The 13722-nt window shown below is 42.4% G+C and overlaps 2 protein-coding genes across 3 annotated transcripts in view; one reads left to right on the top strand and one right to left on the bottom strand.

The window, feature by feature from the left end:
* The window catches only part of EPS8 (EGFR pathway substrate 8, signaling adaptor), a 103677-nt gene extending 101303 nt beyond the window's left edge, over positions 1 to 2374 (top strand). For both annotated transcript variants that reach the window (XM_082498343.1, XM_082498344.1), the window contains exon 21: positions 1734 to 2374. In XM_082498343.1, the coding sequence (XP_082354469.1) occupies positions 1734 to 1847 (114 nt within the window). In that variant the 3' untranslated portion in view covers positions 1848 to 2374. The remainder of the gene's footprint in view (positions 1 to 1733) is intronic.
* An 8492-nt stretch (positions 2375 to 10866) lies between these two features.
* The window catches only part of PTPRO (protein tyrosine phosphatase receptor type O), a gene marked incomplete at both ends in the record, with an annotated part of 160891 nt that continues 158035 nt past the window's right edge, over positions 10867 to 13722 (bottom strand). The window contains one exon of the mRNA XM_082490674.1: positions 10867 to 10971. Within this exon, the coding sequence (XP_082346800.1) occupies positions 10867 to 10971 (105 nt within the window). The remainder of the gene's footprint in view (positions 10972 to 13722) is intronic.

The raw sequence follows: 13722 nt of genomic DNA, 5'->3' as shown, positions 1-13722 counted from the left end.
CGTTCAGTTCTCTGGCATCCCTTATGTAGTACTTGCGGTGTTGTGTTGCAGTAAATGACCTCAGTGTTAAGTACAATTAGCAATAATAGCCAGAGACAGAGCAAACCCGCAGACTCTCTAGCATTACAGAGCCCCATGCCTTGTCTTTGTTAGTTCTACTTGGGGTCTTCCACAAATGTTTCTGGATTCATACCATTTCTGCAGGACAGTGACAGCCCTACCTCTCAGATTTGGGGCCGCATTCCCAAATGCGGACAGCCAGATCTTCACCTTTATGCGGCTGCAATGTTCTTTTTAGTGTTGTTCTACCTCAGGCAGAGGAATTCAGTATTTTGTAATTGGAATTCCAGTACAGTCATGTTGTTACTGATGTTATCAGGAAAGTAAACTGTTTCAGCCTCGGCTGCTCAGTCATTTTCAGAAAAATATTTCTACGTGACCTCTGATAAAGCACATTGTCGGGTATCTGCTGACGGTTTTTATGCGTGACTTCAGTAATTGGTGACTGCCGTTCTTGCTCTGTATATGAAACCAAGTAGGAAAGGACAAGATGAATTAAGACAAATAAAACTGCTCACTCCCCTTCAGAGAGTCATTGATAAGCCCCCTGCTTTGCCCTTCAACTCTGGGAGAAAGAGCAATGGTAATTTATCTAGGAGAAGCATCCTAGCCTCCCTCCCTGTGAAGACCTAACCTGTCTGTCAGGTAATGGCATCAGGTAATGCATTGTAATGCATATAATTGGATAAATCTAAATTAAATTTTATTTCATGGGATAAATTTTCACAGTTCAGAATCAATTGAAGGATTTTCCCCTTAACAGTCCTGAAGTTTGCTTCACAAATTTCAAAACCGGTTTCTGCTTCTTTATTCAGAGGCTATTTTGGAAGATAGTTTTGAAGCTTGGAAGGTCACGTCACAGCCAAATAACACAATAGAGGATATGGCTCTTGCTTTATAATCCTCTAGTTTTATTCAAAGTCATGCACGCTTTGGAAAGTTCTGCTCTGGTGGATACGTGTCCTGGCCTTGCTAATAACTTCGTTTACATTGTTGAAGTAATCTGTTTGCAGCTAGCTCAGCAGACCTGTTTTTCACCCTGAAAGGTGAAATGAGGCCTTGTCCTCACAATACTCCGCTGTTGCTAATATAGTAATATGATTCAATTCTTACTACTGTAAGTTTGAAACCTGTGTCTCTGACCAGCCAAATTGCATGATGGTGTATTGTGTAATGTCGGATACTAAGATTAGGTATCTCAATCCGTATTTAGGCCCTGGCTGTGCAAACCCATGGGCGTACATGAATTTTGTGGTTACATAAATCTAAACCCACCAAGGGTTTATGTGCTTTCATTTCTAAATATGATTGCCGTGATAATTAAGTACTCAAGGGTGGAATCCTAACAAACTTGCTGGGTTTTAACCCCGCTTTTACTGAGGCCATATTTCACCTCATAAATATCCAACACTTCCAGGGGCTTGCGTGAGAATTAAAGATGCTCAGCAGTGCTAAAAGTCAAGCTGACACTTTTAATAGTCTACAGGTTCTTTCCTGGTCCACATTTAAGGATGGTGTAAATCCTTTCCTATTCCAAATGTTATTTAACCAGATTCTTAGTGTAAGGTGAGTTTAAGTTGTTCAAACATCTATCTTAATAAAATGCTGGCAGAGGATCTTCATCATGTGTCAAAACCACAAGTAAACTCTTTTTCTTTTTTTTTTTTTTATAGGCTAACAGTGGTAGTTCAGAACTGCAAGAAATTATGAGAAGACGACAAGAAAAAATCAGTGCAGCTGCCACAGATTCAGGTGTGGAGTCCTTTGATGAAGGAAGCAGCCACTAAAATGTCTCTCCTCTTTTCTTTAATTCCATTGCCCATAGCATTATACCATCCAGCTTTGCTTTAGGAAGCAGTGCAGGGGAATGTCTTATAATATCGTAAATGTTACCTAGCCACCATAAAGAAAATTTGCAGTAGTCTCCAAAGAAGTACCTGCTGCTAGCTTCTCGTCATTAAAAATGAACAGATGAGAAATTCAGTGGAGGTTTCTGACAGGTGAAAATATTGGCACGTGATTCATTTATACCCAAAGATGAGTCTTGGCTTTATGGAATTAACCATTCTATGACAGATAAACTGGAACGCATCTTTGTGATTCATCCGAGGCAAGCTGAGCCAGCAATAAAAAAAAAAAAAAAAAAAAAAACAAAAAAAACCCCAAACATTTGGACCCTTCAGTAATAATAAGTTTCTGAACCCCATCTCTTGCTGTAGTTTGCAAGTCCATCTTTTTGGCTCAGACTTTCTTGTCATGCATTTGGCTGCGGGATGTTTAGTGAAGTCGTTGATGCCAGCAATAAGAGAGGAAATGTTTAGAGAATTAACAGCAGCCCAACATAGACTGAATCTTTCTTGCATCACTCCCAAGATGTTTTATTACTAATGATGCTGTTTATAGCAAAATAATACTCTGTACATCGATTTTATCAGTACTTCACTTGTGATGAACTATAATATTGCACAAGAAGGAATAATTAGAAAATAGTAACACAGCTCAAAGACTTGACCAGATCTGCTGTAGGTAGCCATGAAATAATTTGCTGTACTTTTTTTTAAATATATTTGCTTTTTTTTTTTTGTTTGTAACTTAACCCATCAAAAGAACAGTGTATAATCTATACTTTTTTGTGTGTTGAACCCAGATGTCAGTTTTTCCTTATGTAAAAAGCTGTTGTTCCTTTATCAATGTAATCTTTTGGAGAAGTGTATTCCTGGAGGCAAAAGGGGGAGAAAAGAAAGCATCCCTCCCAGCAGATATTATTTTTGAAGAGGCAATGATTTTTGTCACAAAAATGTTCTCTTATTTCACATGGTCGTGTGATTTTATATATAATATATGTATTATATATAATATATAATATCACTTAATTTAGACAAATTTAATCGTCTAGTTTAAGTTTCATAGTGCCTTTTTCACATGAATCAGCTTAAAGTCTGCAATAAACAGTATTTCTTGTCTGTTAAACAGTTGTATCTTTGTGGCTGCAAAGATGGTATTGAAATAAGAAAGCATTCTTGATTTTTGCCATTAGTTTGCTCTTCCTCTGTGTACAAGGGAAAAAAGAATCCTATTCATTTTTCATAAAAGAAAAATTAAAAATCTAAATAAAGGTGTTTAGTGCCATCTATTGTAAATGCCCTTACAAATGCTTCTGTGTGTTCATTATGTGTCTATGTATATTTTTACATTTAATATATATTCTTTATGCCTCTGAAAAGTACGTACATTCTACATCTGTCATTTAAATGTAGTCTTTCCCCAAAATGGGTCGAGAAGGGACAAATCCCAAACCGAGGACTCCAACTGCCATAGCAGTTAGTAAGAAATGGTTTCTTGTCTTTCCCAGTGAAAGAAACGATGATTCTCGATCGCATTCTCCTTTTAGGAAACACTTGAACCAGCACACCTGCATGATAACTGCATCCATTCAACCTATATACATAGCTTTATGGGGGGAAGTTGTCTGTTTCACTGCTCCTATCATTGAAGGTCAAGCCCAGTCCTCCAAAGGCTTGATGTATTCTCTGAGTCACATTTGTAATTCCCTCTTCCCGACTCTAGTAAGCATCCATACCTAGCCTGAATAGCATTCACTGTACAGCGACGTCCCCTACACTGGGTGGTGGATGACAAAGAAAATAAAGGAAAATCTGAAGCTACTCTTACATAGATTCTTCATTACTTGTAAGTACAAGAGTAGGAAACTTTTGAAAAGGACTTTGGATCTCATGTTTAAAAATTAGAGTCACTGTATTTTCTCATGGAAAGTATCTCTGATTCCATAAAAGGCACTTCGGTGGTTACCTGCACCTTTGTTCCCCGGTTAATTACCAAAATATGAAGCCAATATTCATATTCTCTGCAAACTTATTCTAGCAGTCAGCAGACAGTTTGCTTTTTCCCAAAAGGAGGGAGGCATCAGCTCTGAGACCCTTCAGACTTTGTGGAGTTTGGCACGCGGAGGTCTTGGAGGAAGCACCCGTGTTTTTTCTCTGAGAGAAAAGAGGTGGCTTCACAAGTGGGTTTTTGAATCTGGATTTCTGTGTAGCTCTCAAGCTGTATAGAAAGAACCAGACAAGTTTGAATGTGGTCAGTGTGCTCAGGGACATCTTTGGAGATACTTGGGAGGAAAACAGGAAACCCCTTCTGTGTACTTACGCGATAAGCAGAATAATACAGGGATTTGGGGGTTGGTTGGTTTCCTTGTTTCTGTGTTTTTTCATAGTTTTAAAATTAACTATTAATGACTTAACAACCCAGTACAAGACAAGTTGTATTTTATCCTTTAACTTTGCTGAACTAGACTTTGATTTCTGAGTTACGGTCTGTGAAATCTGAGTGGCATTAAAGCAGGTATTTTCCTTGTTGCTGGAATTTCCTTGATGGTTTAAGGCGCTGCAGGGACCTTCACCCCTCTGCTGTGTAGTTTTTGAATTTTCAGCTTGTTGACAGTTATGAGAAATCAAAAGGAGTTCTCATTTGGGGTTCGTCAAATGAAAAGAAAATGTTTTCATCAAAATCTTCAGTGTCTTAAATGAAAACACTGGTATAAGGCAGTGTTACGTTCAAAATGTTTTCTTTAGGATTTGAGCAGTGAGGATTTTGGTATTTACACTAATATTTTAGAAAGATGTGGTATGTGAAAAGTGTCTTTGAAAAGGAAACGAAACAGTTTTTTAAATGACAAAAAGTGCCTTATTAAATGTGGAAAAAAGAGAAAAGAGTTGTGTTTGATAACACGGGAGCTACTTTGCTATTTTTCTGCCATCGAGTCTGCCTTTTTAACTGGGTGGAGGGAGAGAGTTTTAGCAGTGTATGTTCACTCAGCAGTTTTATGCTTTCTAAGCACATACATACCTTTTAACATCAGCAAGGCACTTCTTCCCACGCCTTTAGTCTCCCCTTGGGATGCCATGGGGAGAGAAAACCACTGTGAAACTTCACGTTTAATTTGTAAAAAACACTTCTAACCGTATTGAAGCATGGAACTGTTTACTTTTACCTTCTAGCAATTCAAATGTTAAACAGTGCTTTGCTCAGACAAATTGTGATCTATAAATGAGATTTTTATACATACTTTTATTGCTCCGAAGTATTGTGCGCTATAAAAGTTGGTGGGTTTGGTGGGGGCGGGAAATAAGTGCAGACTTCCACATTATTGATGCGTGCAGAAATCATTGGTTTATGGGGAAGTAGGTATCCAAAATGAGATGATATTCTGAAATGTGCAGAGCTTTCCCAGTGACTTTGAATGTATTCATCAATGTTTGGGAAACTCTGAAAGTGACCCTGGAAGTGCTTTGCTGGACAGTAACATCACCACTTTGCTAATTTAACCAAGGGAAAAATAGGAAACCCATGAATAACAACTAGTATGATGTGAATTAAGTCTTTCTAACTAGGAAACCTGTAACTATTCAGATTTTAGATTATGAGAATTGAAGGCCTTATGGTGGCCTTCCAGTACCTAAAGGCAGCTTACAGGAGAGCTGGGGAAGGACTTTTTACAAGGGCGTGTAGTGATGATAGGATGAGGAGTAATGGCTTCAAACTGGAAGAAGGTAACTTTAGATTAGATATCAGGAAGAAATTTTTTACTGTGGAGGTGGTGAGGCACTGGAACAAGTTGGCCACAGAAGTTGTGGAAGATCCATCCCTGGAGGTGTCTAAGGCCAGGCTGGATGGGGCTTTGAGCAACCTGGTCTGGTGGGAGGTGTCCCTGCCTGTGGCAGGGGCATTGGAACTAGATGATCTTCAAGGTCCTTTCCAACATAAACTATGCTGTGATTCTATGAAGTCTGATGTACCAGGAGTATTTGAGAGACTATTTCTGCGCTTGGCCTCCCACCTTCACATATGAGCGTTATTACTTTCAGCTTCCAGACCAAACCCAATATCAAGATATTAGTCTGTGTTTCTACTTCTTGCTAATATTTGTAGATTAAAAGAGGAGATGAGATAAAAGAAAAGGGGGAGATTTCCTAAATGCTTCCTAGCTACCGCTGCTGCTTGTGACAGCAGCAGCAAAGCTTGTCCTTGCTCCCGTCCATTTCAGCAGCACGAACACCATTGCCCTTTCACAAGAAATGGCTGAAAGCAACAGCTTGGCCTGCCTGAATGAAACGACTGTTGTCATACACGCCCTTTAAAAAGTTAGAAGTGGGAGGGAGGGGGTATGACGCTGTGGTTAATGAACTGGGCAAGGAGGGAGGGAAGGGCCGTTTTCGTTGCGTGAGATTATGATGTTGAATATTTGCGAAGGGGCAACTTTGTCTTCTTTAGGTGCAGGAAAAAAAAACTGTAAACATGAAGTAAAGCACAAGTACGGCTTCCCAGCCTGTTCTTAATCCTTGTGTGAGGATGGAAGGAAACATTTCTGAAGACCCAAGTATGTCAGGGCTCACTGCACAGGGCGTACTAGGAGAGACAGCGCTTTCACACGTGGCTCTAACAATGTCTTAGCTCTTCTAAGACATGTCCTTAGGTTTACTTGTTTGTTCCTCCCTTGGCAACGTGCACAGCATGAGGCAACAAGGAGAAAACCTGCCCTAGTTTTGATTAATGGTCACTCACTGTGCAGAGCTGCTTTTACATGCATCTGGGGCAGTAGATGCTGTAAGAGCAGCAGATCAATGGAGAACATCTATGGTGGCAGCAGAGCTATAGGCATGAAACCCATAATTAAAAAAAAAAAAACAGCTATTACCTATCCTGAAGCTTCAGACAGTTTTACAGCTGTGATGACTTAAAGAGTTTTATTTTGCCAGATGCTGGAAACCATATCAACATGCAGCATGAGTCCAAAACATTCGGGTTTTTTTTTTTTTTTTTTTTTTGGACTTGCTTTAAGGAGCGTGACAAGGTAAACCCAAAAGTACAATATGTTGACTCAGGCTAAAAGGCTCTGCACGAGTCCTCTGAGTCACAATGTCTTCCAGACTCTTTCATTGCTTTACTTATGTCTTGAACTCTGTGAGAGGTGATTTCCATAGACAGTTTTGTGTACCAGATGGGGTAGGAAAAGGTATTTTTCTGAAGGCGTTTTCATTGTAATTGATTTTGTGATTAAGTAGCTATTAAAGGAAAAACACACACCTGTTACTGTGCAAATGGAATAATTTCTTGACATGCATTCAAAAACCTGTCTAGTAAATTCATGCTATTCAGGCAGTATCATTTGCAACAATGTGATTTTGGCATCTTTGCAACAATCTTGTACCCTGTCATGTTCAGCCAAGCTTCTGTTACAACCAGCTCACACTGTGATATTTTGTGGGCACATTATGAATTTTTTAAAAGTAACCTGCTTACACTTGTCTATGATACAGACTAAATGTAGACTCAATGGGCAATGGCCAGCAGGAGGGAGGAGGCAGTAGATAAGAAAGCAAGGACATTTGTGGGTTGGTGATTTTTTTTTTTTTTTTTTTTTCTTTTTCCTTCCCTGCTAGTTCTCTAGAGGGATGTGAACGTATTTTCTGAGTAAACATATAATAAAACTCTGAAATATATTTAAAAAAAAAAAACAAACCAAACATGAAGGCGAGGTCTGAATGGTCAAGTGCTCATCTGTAATTCTTTCTTCTGTTTGACTTAGGCCAGACAAATCTTTGCTGTTCCTACTGAAGCAGCAAGCCCTCCAGCTGAGGTGCACTGGTGAAATGAGAGAGAAACACGTGCCATGGAAGCCCTTCTTGTTAGCGATCTGCTCCCTGAAGACAGTGCGCTCTGCCCTTTTGCACCCATCTCTATGCATCTTATTTAGAGAAACAGCACCACTGCTTTAGGACTGGGCTTAAGGGAAACTGTGGAAATAGTATTGGATGCATGGAAAGAGAAAGGAGGGGGCAATTCATATCATACCCATTTAATAATCAGAAGTAGAGTCCTGTTTCTTCAGTACCCTTCACAAGGACCTGTTTTATTTGGGGGATTATGTTAAGTCTACGCAGTTTTGCATAATATGTATGGGACACTTTGAAGGAAGTTTTCCATTGTAACCGATACCATGATGAAGTAGGTGTTAAAGGAATATACACCTATTTACCTGCTAGTGGAATAACTCTTTGGAAGAAGAAAATTCAAATATCATCTGAAGGCAGTTATCAGGCTCCTGGAAGTAGCTGAGCTACCAAACTCCACCCTGGTACCCTGACAGGCCCTGGGGAGAAGGAATAAAAAGCATACGTGGGTGCGTTTGCTGTTTTGCTGATAGTGACTTCTTCACAGGTAAGCAATCCAGTGTGTTTACTTTCAGTTCAAGTTTGTTTTGTTTACATTGAGTACCATTGCTGCTAACTTCCAATGAGGTGACACAAAGCAACAGGTTACAAAAATGCCATCAACATCCATTCTGACAGCATCCATGTCACAATACACAATGATGTACCGGAATTATACAAAGACAAAAAAAAAAAATATATAGAGAGAGCTAATTATTCTGACTAGAACTGAAACTGACAGCGAAAAAGAAAAGAGCCCCCCCCCCCCGACCCCAAAGCCCCTGCAGGAATCCATACCGACACTTTGGCAGCCTTGTAGCAATAAAGCGATAACCAGCCCTTCACATGCCAAAACCTTGTTTGTGTAACATCGTGAATTCCTGGCTCGGAGAAATAGTTACATCTGTTAAAGCACTTTTTTTTTTTTTTTCTCCCCACCCCCCCCCCACCCACCCCCCCCCCAACCTGAATCAGCTTCATTGTTTTACACAGGGTTAATACTTGTTAAAAATAATAAACAAATGAGGGGTATAGGCACTATAGACTGCTCGGAAAGTTAAATGCTATAGTAATGGAGTCTAAGATATCCTGGTTTGAAACTCAGCTGCCCTTCGATTAGCTTCATCTAAAACAAGAGCCTGATCAGTGGCATCACTTGAAAAGGTCGGTGAAAAGAGCAATCCCTCTGCTTAATTAGTAGTAGCACAGTCAAGAACCGAAACCACCCCCTCTCTCAGTGTCGGCTGCCTGCTTCAGCTTCAGGCTTCATGGTTTGGATTTCTGCTCGTCAGTCCGTTCCTCGGGTCTTGTGCTCCCCCCCCCCCCCCCCCCCAGACCCCACGTACATCAGTGCTGTAGGAACCAGTCAAATCCATGTACCCAGCAACCCTCCCCACCCCCTCCCATCCCCTTTTCTCTTCACAATCTCCAGATTTCTTCATGTATATTCATGCCTCGCTATTCACTAATGAGGTATTATTAGATACTAACAATGCCTGCTCTCCTATGGACGTTAGCACAGACCAGTGACACATGAAGAAAACTCTTCAGTCAACCATTAAAAAAATATTGCACTTACTTTAACCTTAAGCCCAACCTGCACAGAAAAAAAAATAAAAAATTAGAAAAATTAACCAAAAAGTACCAAACGAAAACCCAACACTCTGGAGCAATCTATTTTATGCACATATAGTGTCTTTTCCTTCATGTTGTTTAGTTGAATTTGGTCCAGTATTTTTAAAAAATGTCCAGAAATTAAACAGTTCAAAAGACACCGCAGGCTCGTTAAGGCTTTGTCTCCCCAGTGCTTCAGAAATTTAAAGTTTCTTTCTTTCATTGTCCGTGTACTGCAAAGCAGCGGTCTCTCCTGGCAGAACAACTCGCCGTTCAAACCGTCAAAAGGAAAAAAATCAGAAGCAAGGGAAGATGGGTGTGCTTCATGGTCTCACCTAGAACCAGACAAACAGCATGCTTTAGAAATAAAAAAAAAGGACATAAATACAGTTCGTGGCATTTATTTTTTTTACCAGCCCTCTGTACAGGCTGGGGCTGCAGCCCACCAGTACAAGCAGCCGGGCTCTGGGGCCCTGATTAGATGGTAAACTACCGGGACTTAGGAAAAGTGAGGCAAATTGGGGTTCATTTTACAGGCAGGGGAACGATGTACGCAGAGGCTAATAAAGACGGGTGTGCAACACCACAGACACCCCCCCAGAGACGGCTGTGGTGGTGGTGCCCACAGCCCAGCTCTGCCCCAGCTGTTTGATGTGCCAGTATGTGTTGAAAGTCTGCAGCTTCCTGCTTCACCCAAAATGAACTGTAAAGGTTATGGCTGGGTTTTTACTGCCACCTAATGAACTAAAGCCCATCAGCTTAAACAGCAGTGATGTGCGTCCTCACAGTTTGTCCCCACCAGCACACCAGTTGGTAGGTCAGAGCCGTGAGTGACTCTGCAGCCGGGGACTGGGCTGGGCTGGTGGCACACAACAGGTCAGGCACCGGGGCTCAGTGGAAAGGCAAAGACGGTCACTTTGCTTGTGCTAATGGTAGTACCAGTTTGAGACCCCTCTTCCCTGGTTCTAGATTTATGAAAAAATTTCCCCGTTGTTTCTCATCAGAGCTTTTTGGTTACCATCTCGCCCACAACAGCAGTGCTGGCAGAGCATCCCCAAATCTCTGCTGGCCTCCGGCAGTTGGTCAGTGACTTGAGAATGACTGAAGATATTAAAATCCACCCCTCCTTTAGGCTTTGTAAGGAGTGTTAGGACAAATGGCAGGGAATGGTCAGATGGCTCAGTCAGGATTGCCAGAGCCTCTTTTTCTTCGAACGATGAGTGAGCCAATATACTCTTACAGTGCTGCGGAAAGTATAGCGGATTGCTTACTGGGAGAGGCCAGAGGGATTTTCCTCACCCTTTCCATGCGAACACTGGGTCAGAGGGGGATGAGGCCCGGAAAGCTCCAAACCCCCAGCAAAGCTCCTGGAGCAAACACCCGTGCCACTGGTTACTGCCGAGCAGCTGGGACGCGAGGCTGTGGGCACGGCCCACGTGCCGGACTTACCACCTGTGACTCTGAACTAGGACTTGCTGACGTTCTCATATATGACATCGCTGATGCAGAACTGCTGCTTCTTCTTTTGCCACATCAGTTGCACGCACTGGTGAATAAAAATGTATTGTTCCTGGAAGAAAAGACCAAATGAGCGAGTATTTTTGTGCCTCAGAAAGCATGACGAAAACCCAAGCAGTGAAACAGTTTGATAGTTCACAGTAACAGCGGGCACAGCCTCTGTCTCTCCCTCCTCAGCCACTCGCAACGTACGGTGAGTTGTCACCTCCCAGAATAATAGCCCGCAATTCTTACGGATAGCAGCTGGGGAAGCACGAAATCCACCTGGGCTGCCCTGGCATCATAATCACTTATTAATAACCTGAATGATGCAGGGAGACGAGGATACAGATGGCTCACAGATAGAGCTCAGAAGGTTGTGGTTAGTGGTGCAGAATCTAGTTGGAGGTCAGTAACAAGTGGTGTTCCCCAGGGGTCAGTACTGGGTACAGTCCTGTTGCGAGGGGAGGGGCTGACACGCCAGAGGGATGTGCTGCCATACAGCGTGACCCGGACAGGCTGGAGAGTTGGGCAGAGAGGAACCTAATGAAATTCAACAAGGGCAAGTGTAGGGTACTGCATCTGGGAAGGAATAACCCCATGCATCAGTACAGGTTGGGGGCTGACCTCCTGGAGAGCAGCTCTGTGGAAAGGGACGTGGGAGTCCTGGTGGACAACAGGATGACCATGAGCCAGCAGTGTGCCCCGGTGGCCAAGGAGGCCAATGGCGTCCTGGGGCACATCAAGAAGAGTGTGGCCAGCAGGTTGAGGGAAATCATCCTCCCCTTCTACTCTGCCCTGGTGAGGCCGCATCTGGAGTACTGTGTCCAGTTCTGGGCTCCCCGGTTCAAGAAGGACAGGGAACTGCTGGAGAGGGTCCAACAAAGGGCTACTAAGATGATTGGAGCACCTTTCTTATGAGGAAAGGCTGAGGGACTTGGGTCTTTTTAGTCTAGAGAAAAGAAGACCGAGGGGGGATCTTATCAATACTTATAAATACTTAAAGGGAGGGTGCCAGGGGGATGGGAACAGTCTTTTTTCAGTGGTACCCAGTGACAGGATAAGAGGTAACAAGCACAAACTTGAAAATAAGAAGTTCCATCTAAACATGAGGGGAACTTCTTCACTTTGAGGGTGGCAGAGCACTGGAAGAGGCTGCCCAGAGAGGTTGTGGAGTCTCCCACTCCGGAGACATTCAAAACCCACCTGGATGCTGTCCTGTGCAACCTGCTGTAGGTGACCCTGCTCTGGCAGGGGGCTTGGACTAGATGATCTCCAGAGGTCCCTTCCAACCCTGACCATTCTGTGGTGGGATGGGATGGGATGGGATGGGATGGGATGGGATGGGATGGGATAGTTCAGTTGGATCTGAGCTAAAGTGGGTCTACTTTATATTGCCTGAGAATTAATTAATTCCCAGAAAGGTACCTGAACGCTTCATGTGCAACAAATTGCATCCATACCACATACACACCTGAAATATTTTAATGAACTTCATGTTCCTTAGTGCTTGATTTTTTACCAATAAACCTGATTTTGTTCACAGAGCAGTTAATTATCTGGGGAGTTATCAACCTCTGTGCAAATGACACTATAAGTAAGTCAGGTCAGTCACATGCACCATTATATTTGTGGGTGGGTTTCTGTGCAACAAGACCGTGGTTATCTTTGGTTTTGGTTATGGACTGGCTTTTCTAAGCATCATCATCATACAGGTTAAACACTGTAATTCAATTTGGAATAACCTTAATTGATGACTTATAGATTTCAAAGAGAGAGGAGGCAAACCCTGATGAATCCTTACACTTAACTTTGCGTGCACTAGGCATACGGAGCAAGAGGATTTCAAGCAAAAACAACTGTCCCAAAACCTGAGTCTGGATTTCAGCTCCTGTCCCCAGTGATCTGGCTGATGCCAGGAGATATCAATGTGAATTTGAAGCATGTTTCAGACCACAGAAATGCCTGAATTTCCTCACACCCACTAATTTGAAGAGACTGGTTTCAATTCAGGGTGTTCTCCAATCCAACCCCCTTTTTGGGCCTGTGCCATCTGTTTTTTTAAACTGCTCAGCGAGACACTGCCAAGTTTCCAGTGTAGGAGGCAATGTGAAGCCAGGTGAGCTGTGTGTGGTTTCAGGTTTTGTAAGGAAAGCCTTTTCGGTGGCCCCTGCACCTGAATGCCAGTGCCACCTAGTGACTTCTAAGGCCAGGCTTGGCCACTGCCTGGAGCAGCAGGAGCTCAGTGACCACCAAAGCCCAGCCCTTGACATCAGCTCCAGGCAGGCAATGAGTTTGTACATAAAAATAAAATAAAATAAAATAAAATAAAATTTTAAAAAATCATCACCTGTGGAGTAGTAATGCAATTGCAGCTGAAATCAACCATCAGGATTTGTCTCACTGGTATTTACATAAGGATCTGCCTTTGGATTAATATAGCGAATTGTGATGAGAAGTGGTAGTTTGATAGGAATGATCCAAAACGGTCTGAGAATCATGACCTTTTTTCATTTCTAGATGCTAGTTTTTGTCACTGCCGGTTTTCCTCCTCCTCCTATTGTCTCCCTCTCCCTACTAAATCGTCTTTGCTTTGCTCTGGATTTGACAATCCTGGGCAACAAATTATCTGCCGCACCTCGCCTGCAAACAGCGATGGTGGCACTTCCAGCCATATGGAGGTTGCCAGCTTATACTGTGTCTCACCAGTGGAGAGTACAACAGGCTTAAATTTTTTCCCTCATTCGTACAGGAACTGGGAAGGTTTCAGATTCATAAAAGCTTCTGCTTTGGAAAAGAATTTGTGATTTTTTTCCATTATATA

The sequence above is a fragment of the Vanellus vanellus genome (genome assembly GCF_965231255.1).
Source record: "Vanellus vanellus genome assembly, chromosome: 1".
Taxonomy (NCBI): domain Eukaryota; kingdom Metazoa; phylum Chordata; class Aves; order Charadriiformes; family Charadriidae; genus Vanellus; species Vanellus vanellus.
Note: the sequence above shows the minus strand (reverse complement) of the source record. Positions and strands in the feature narration are given on the sequence as shown.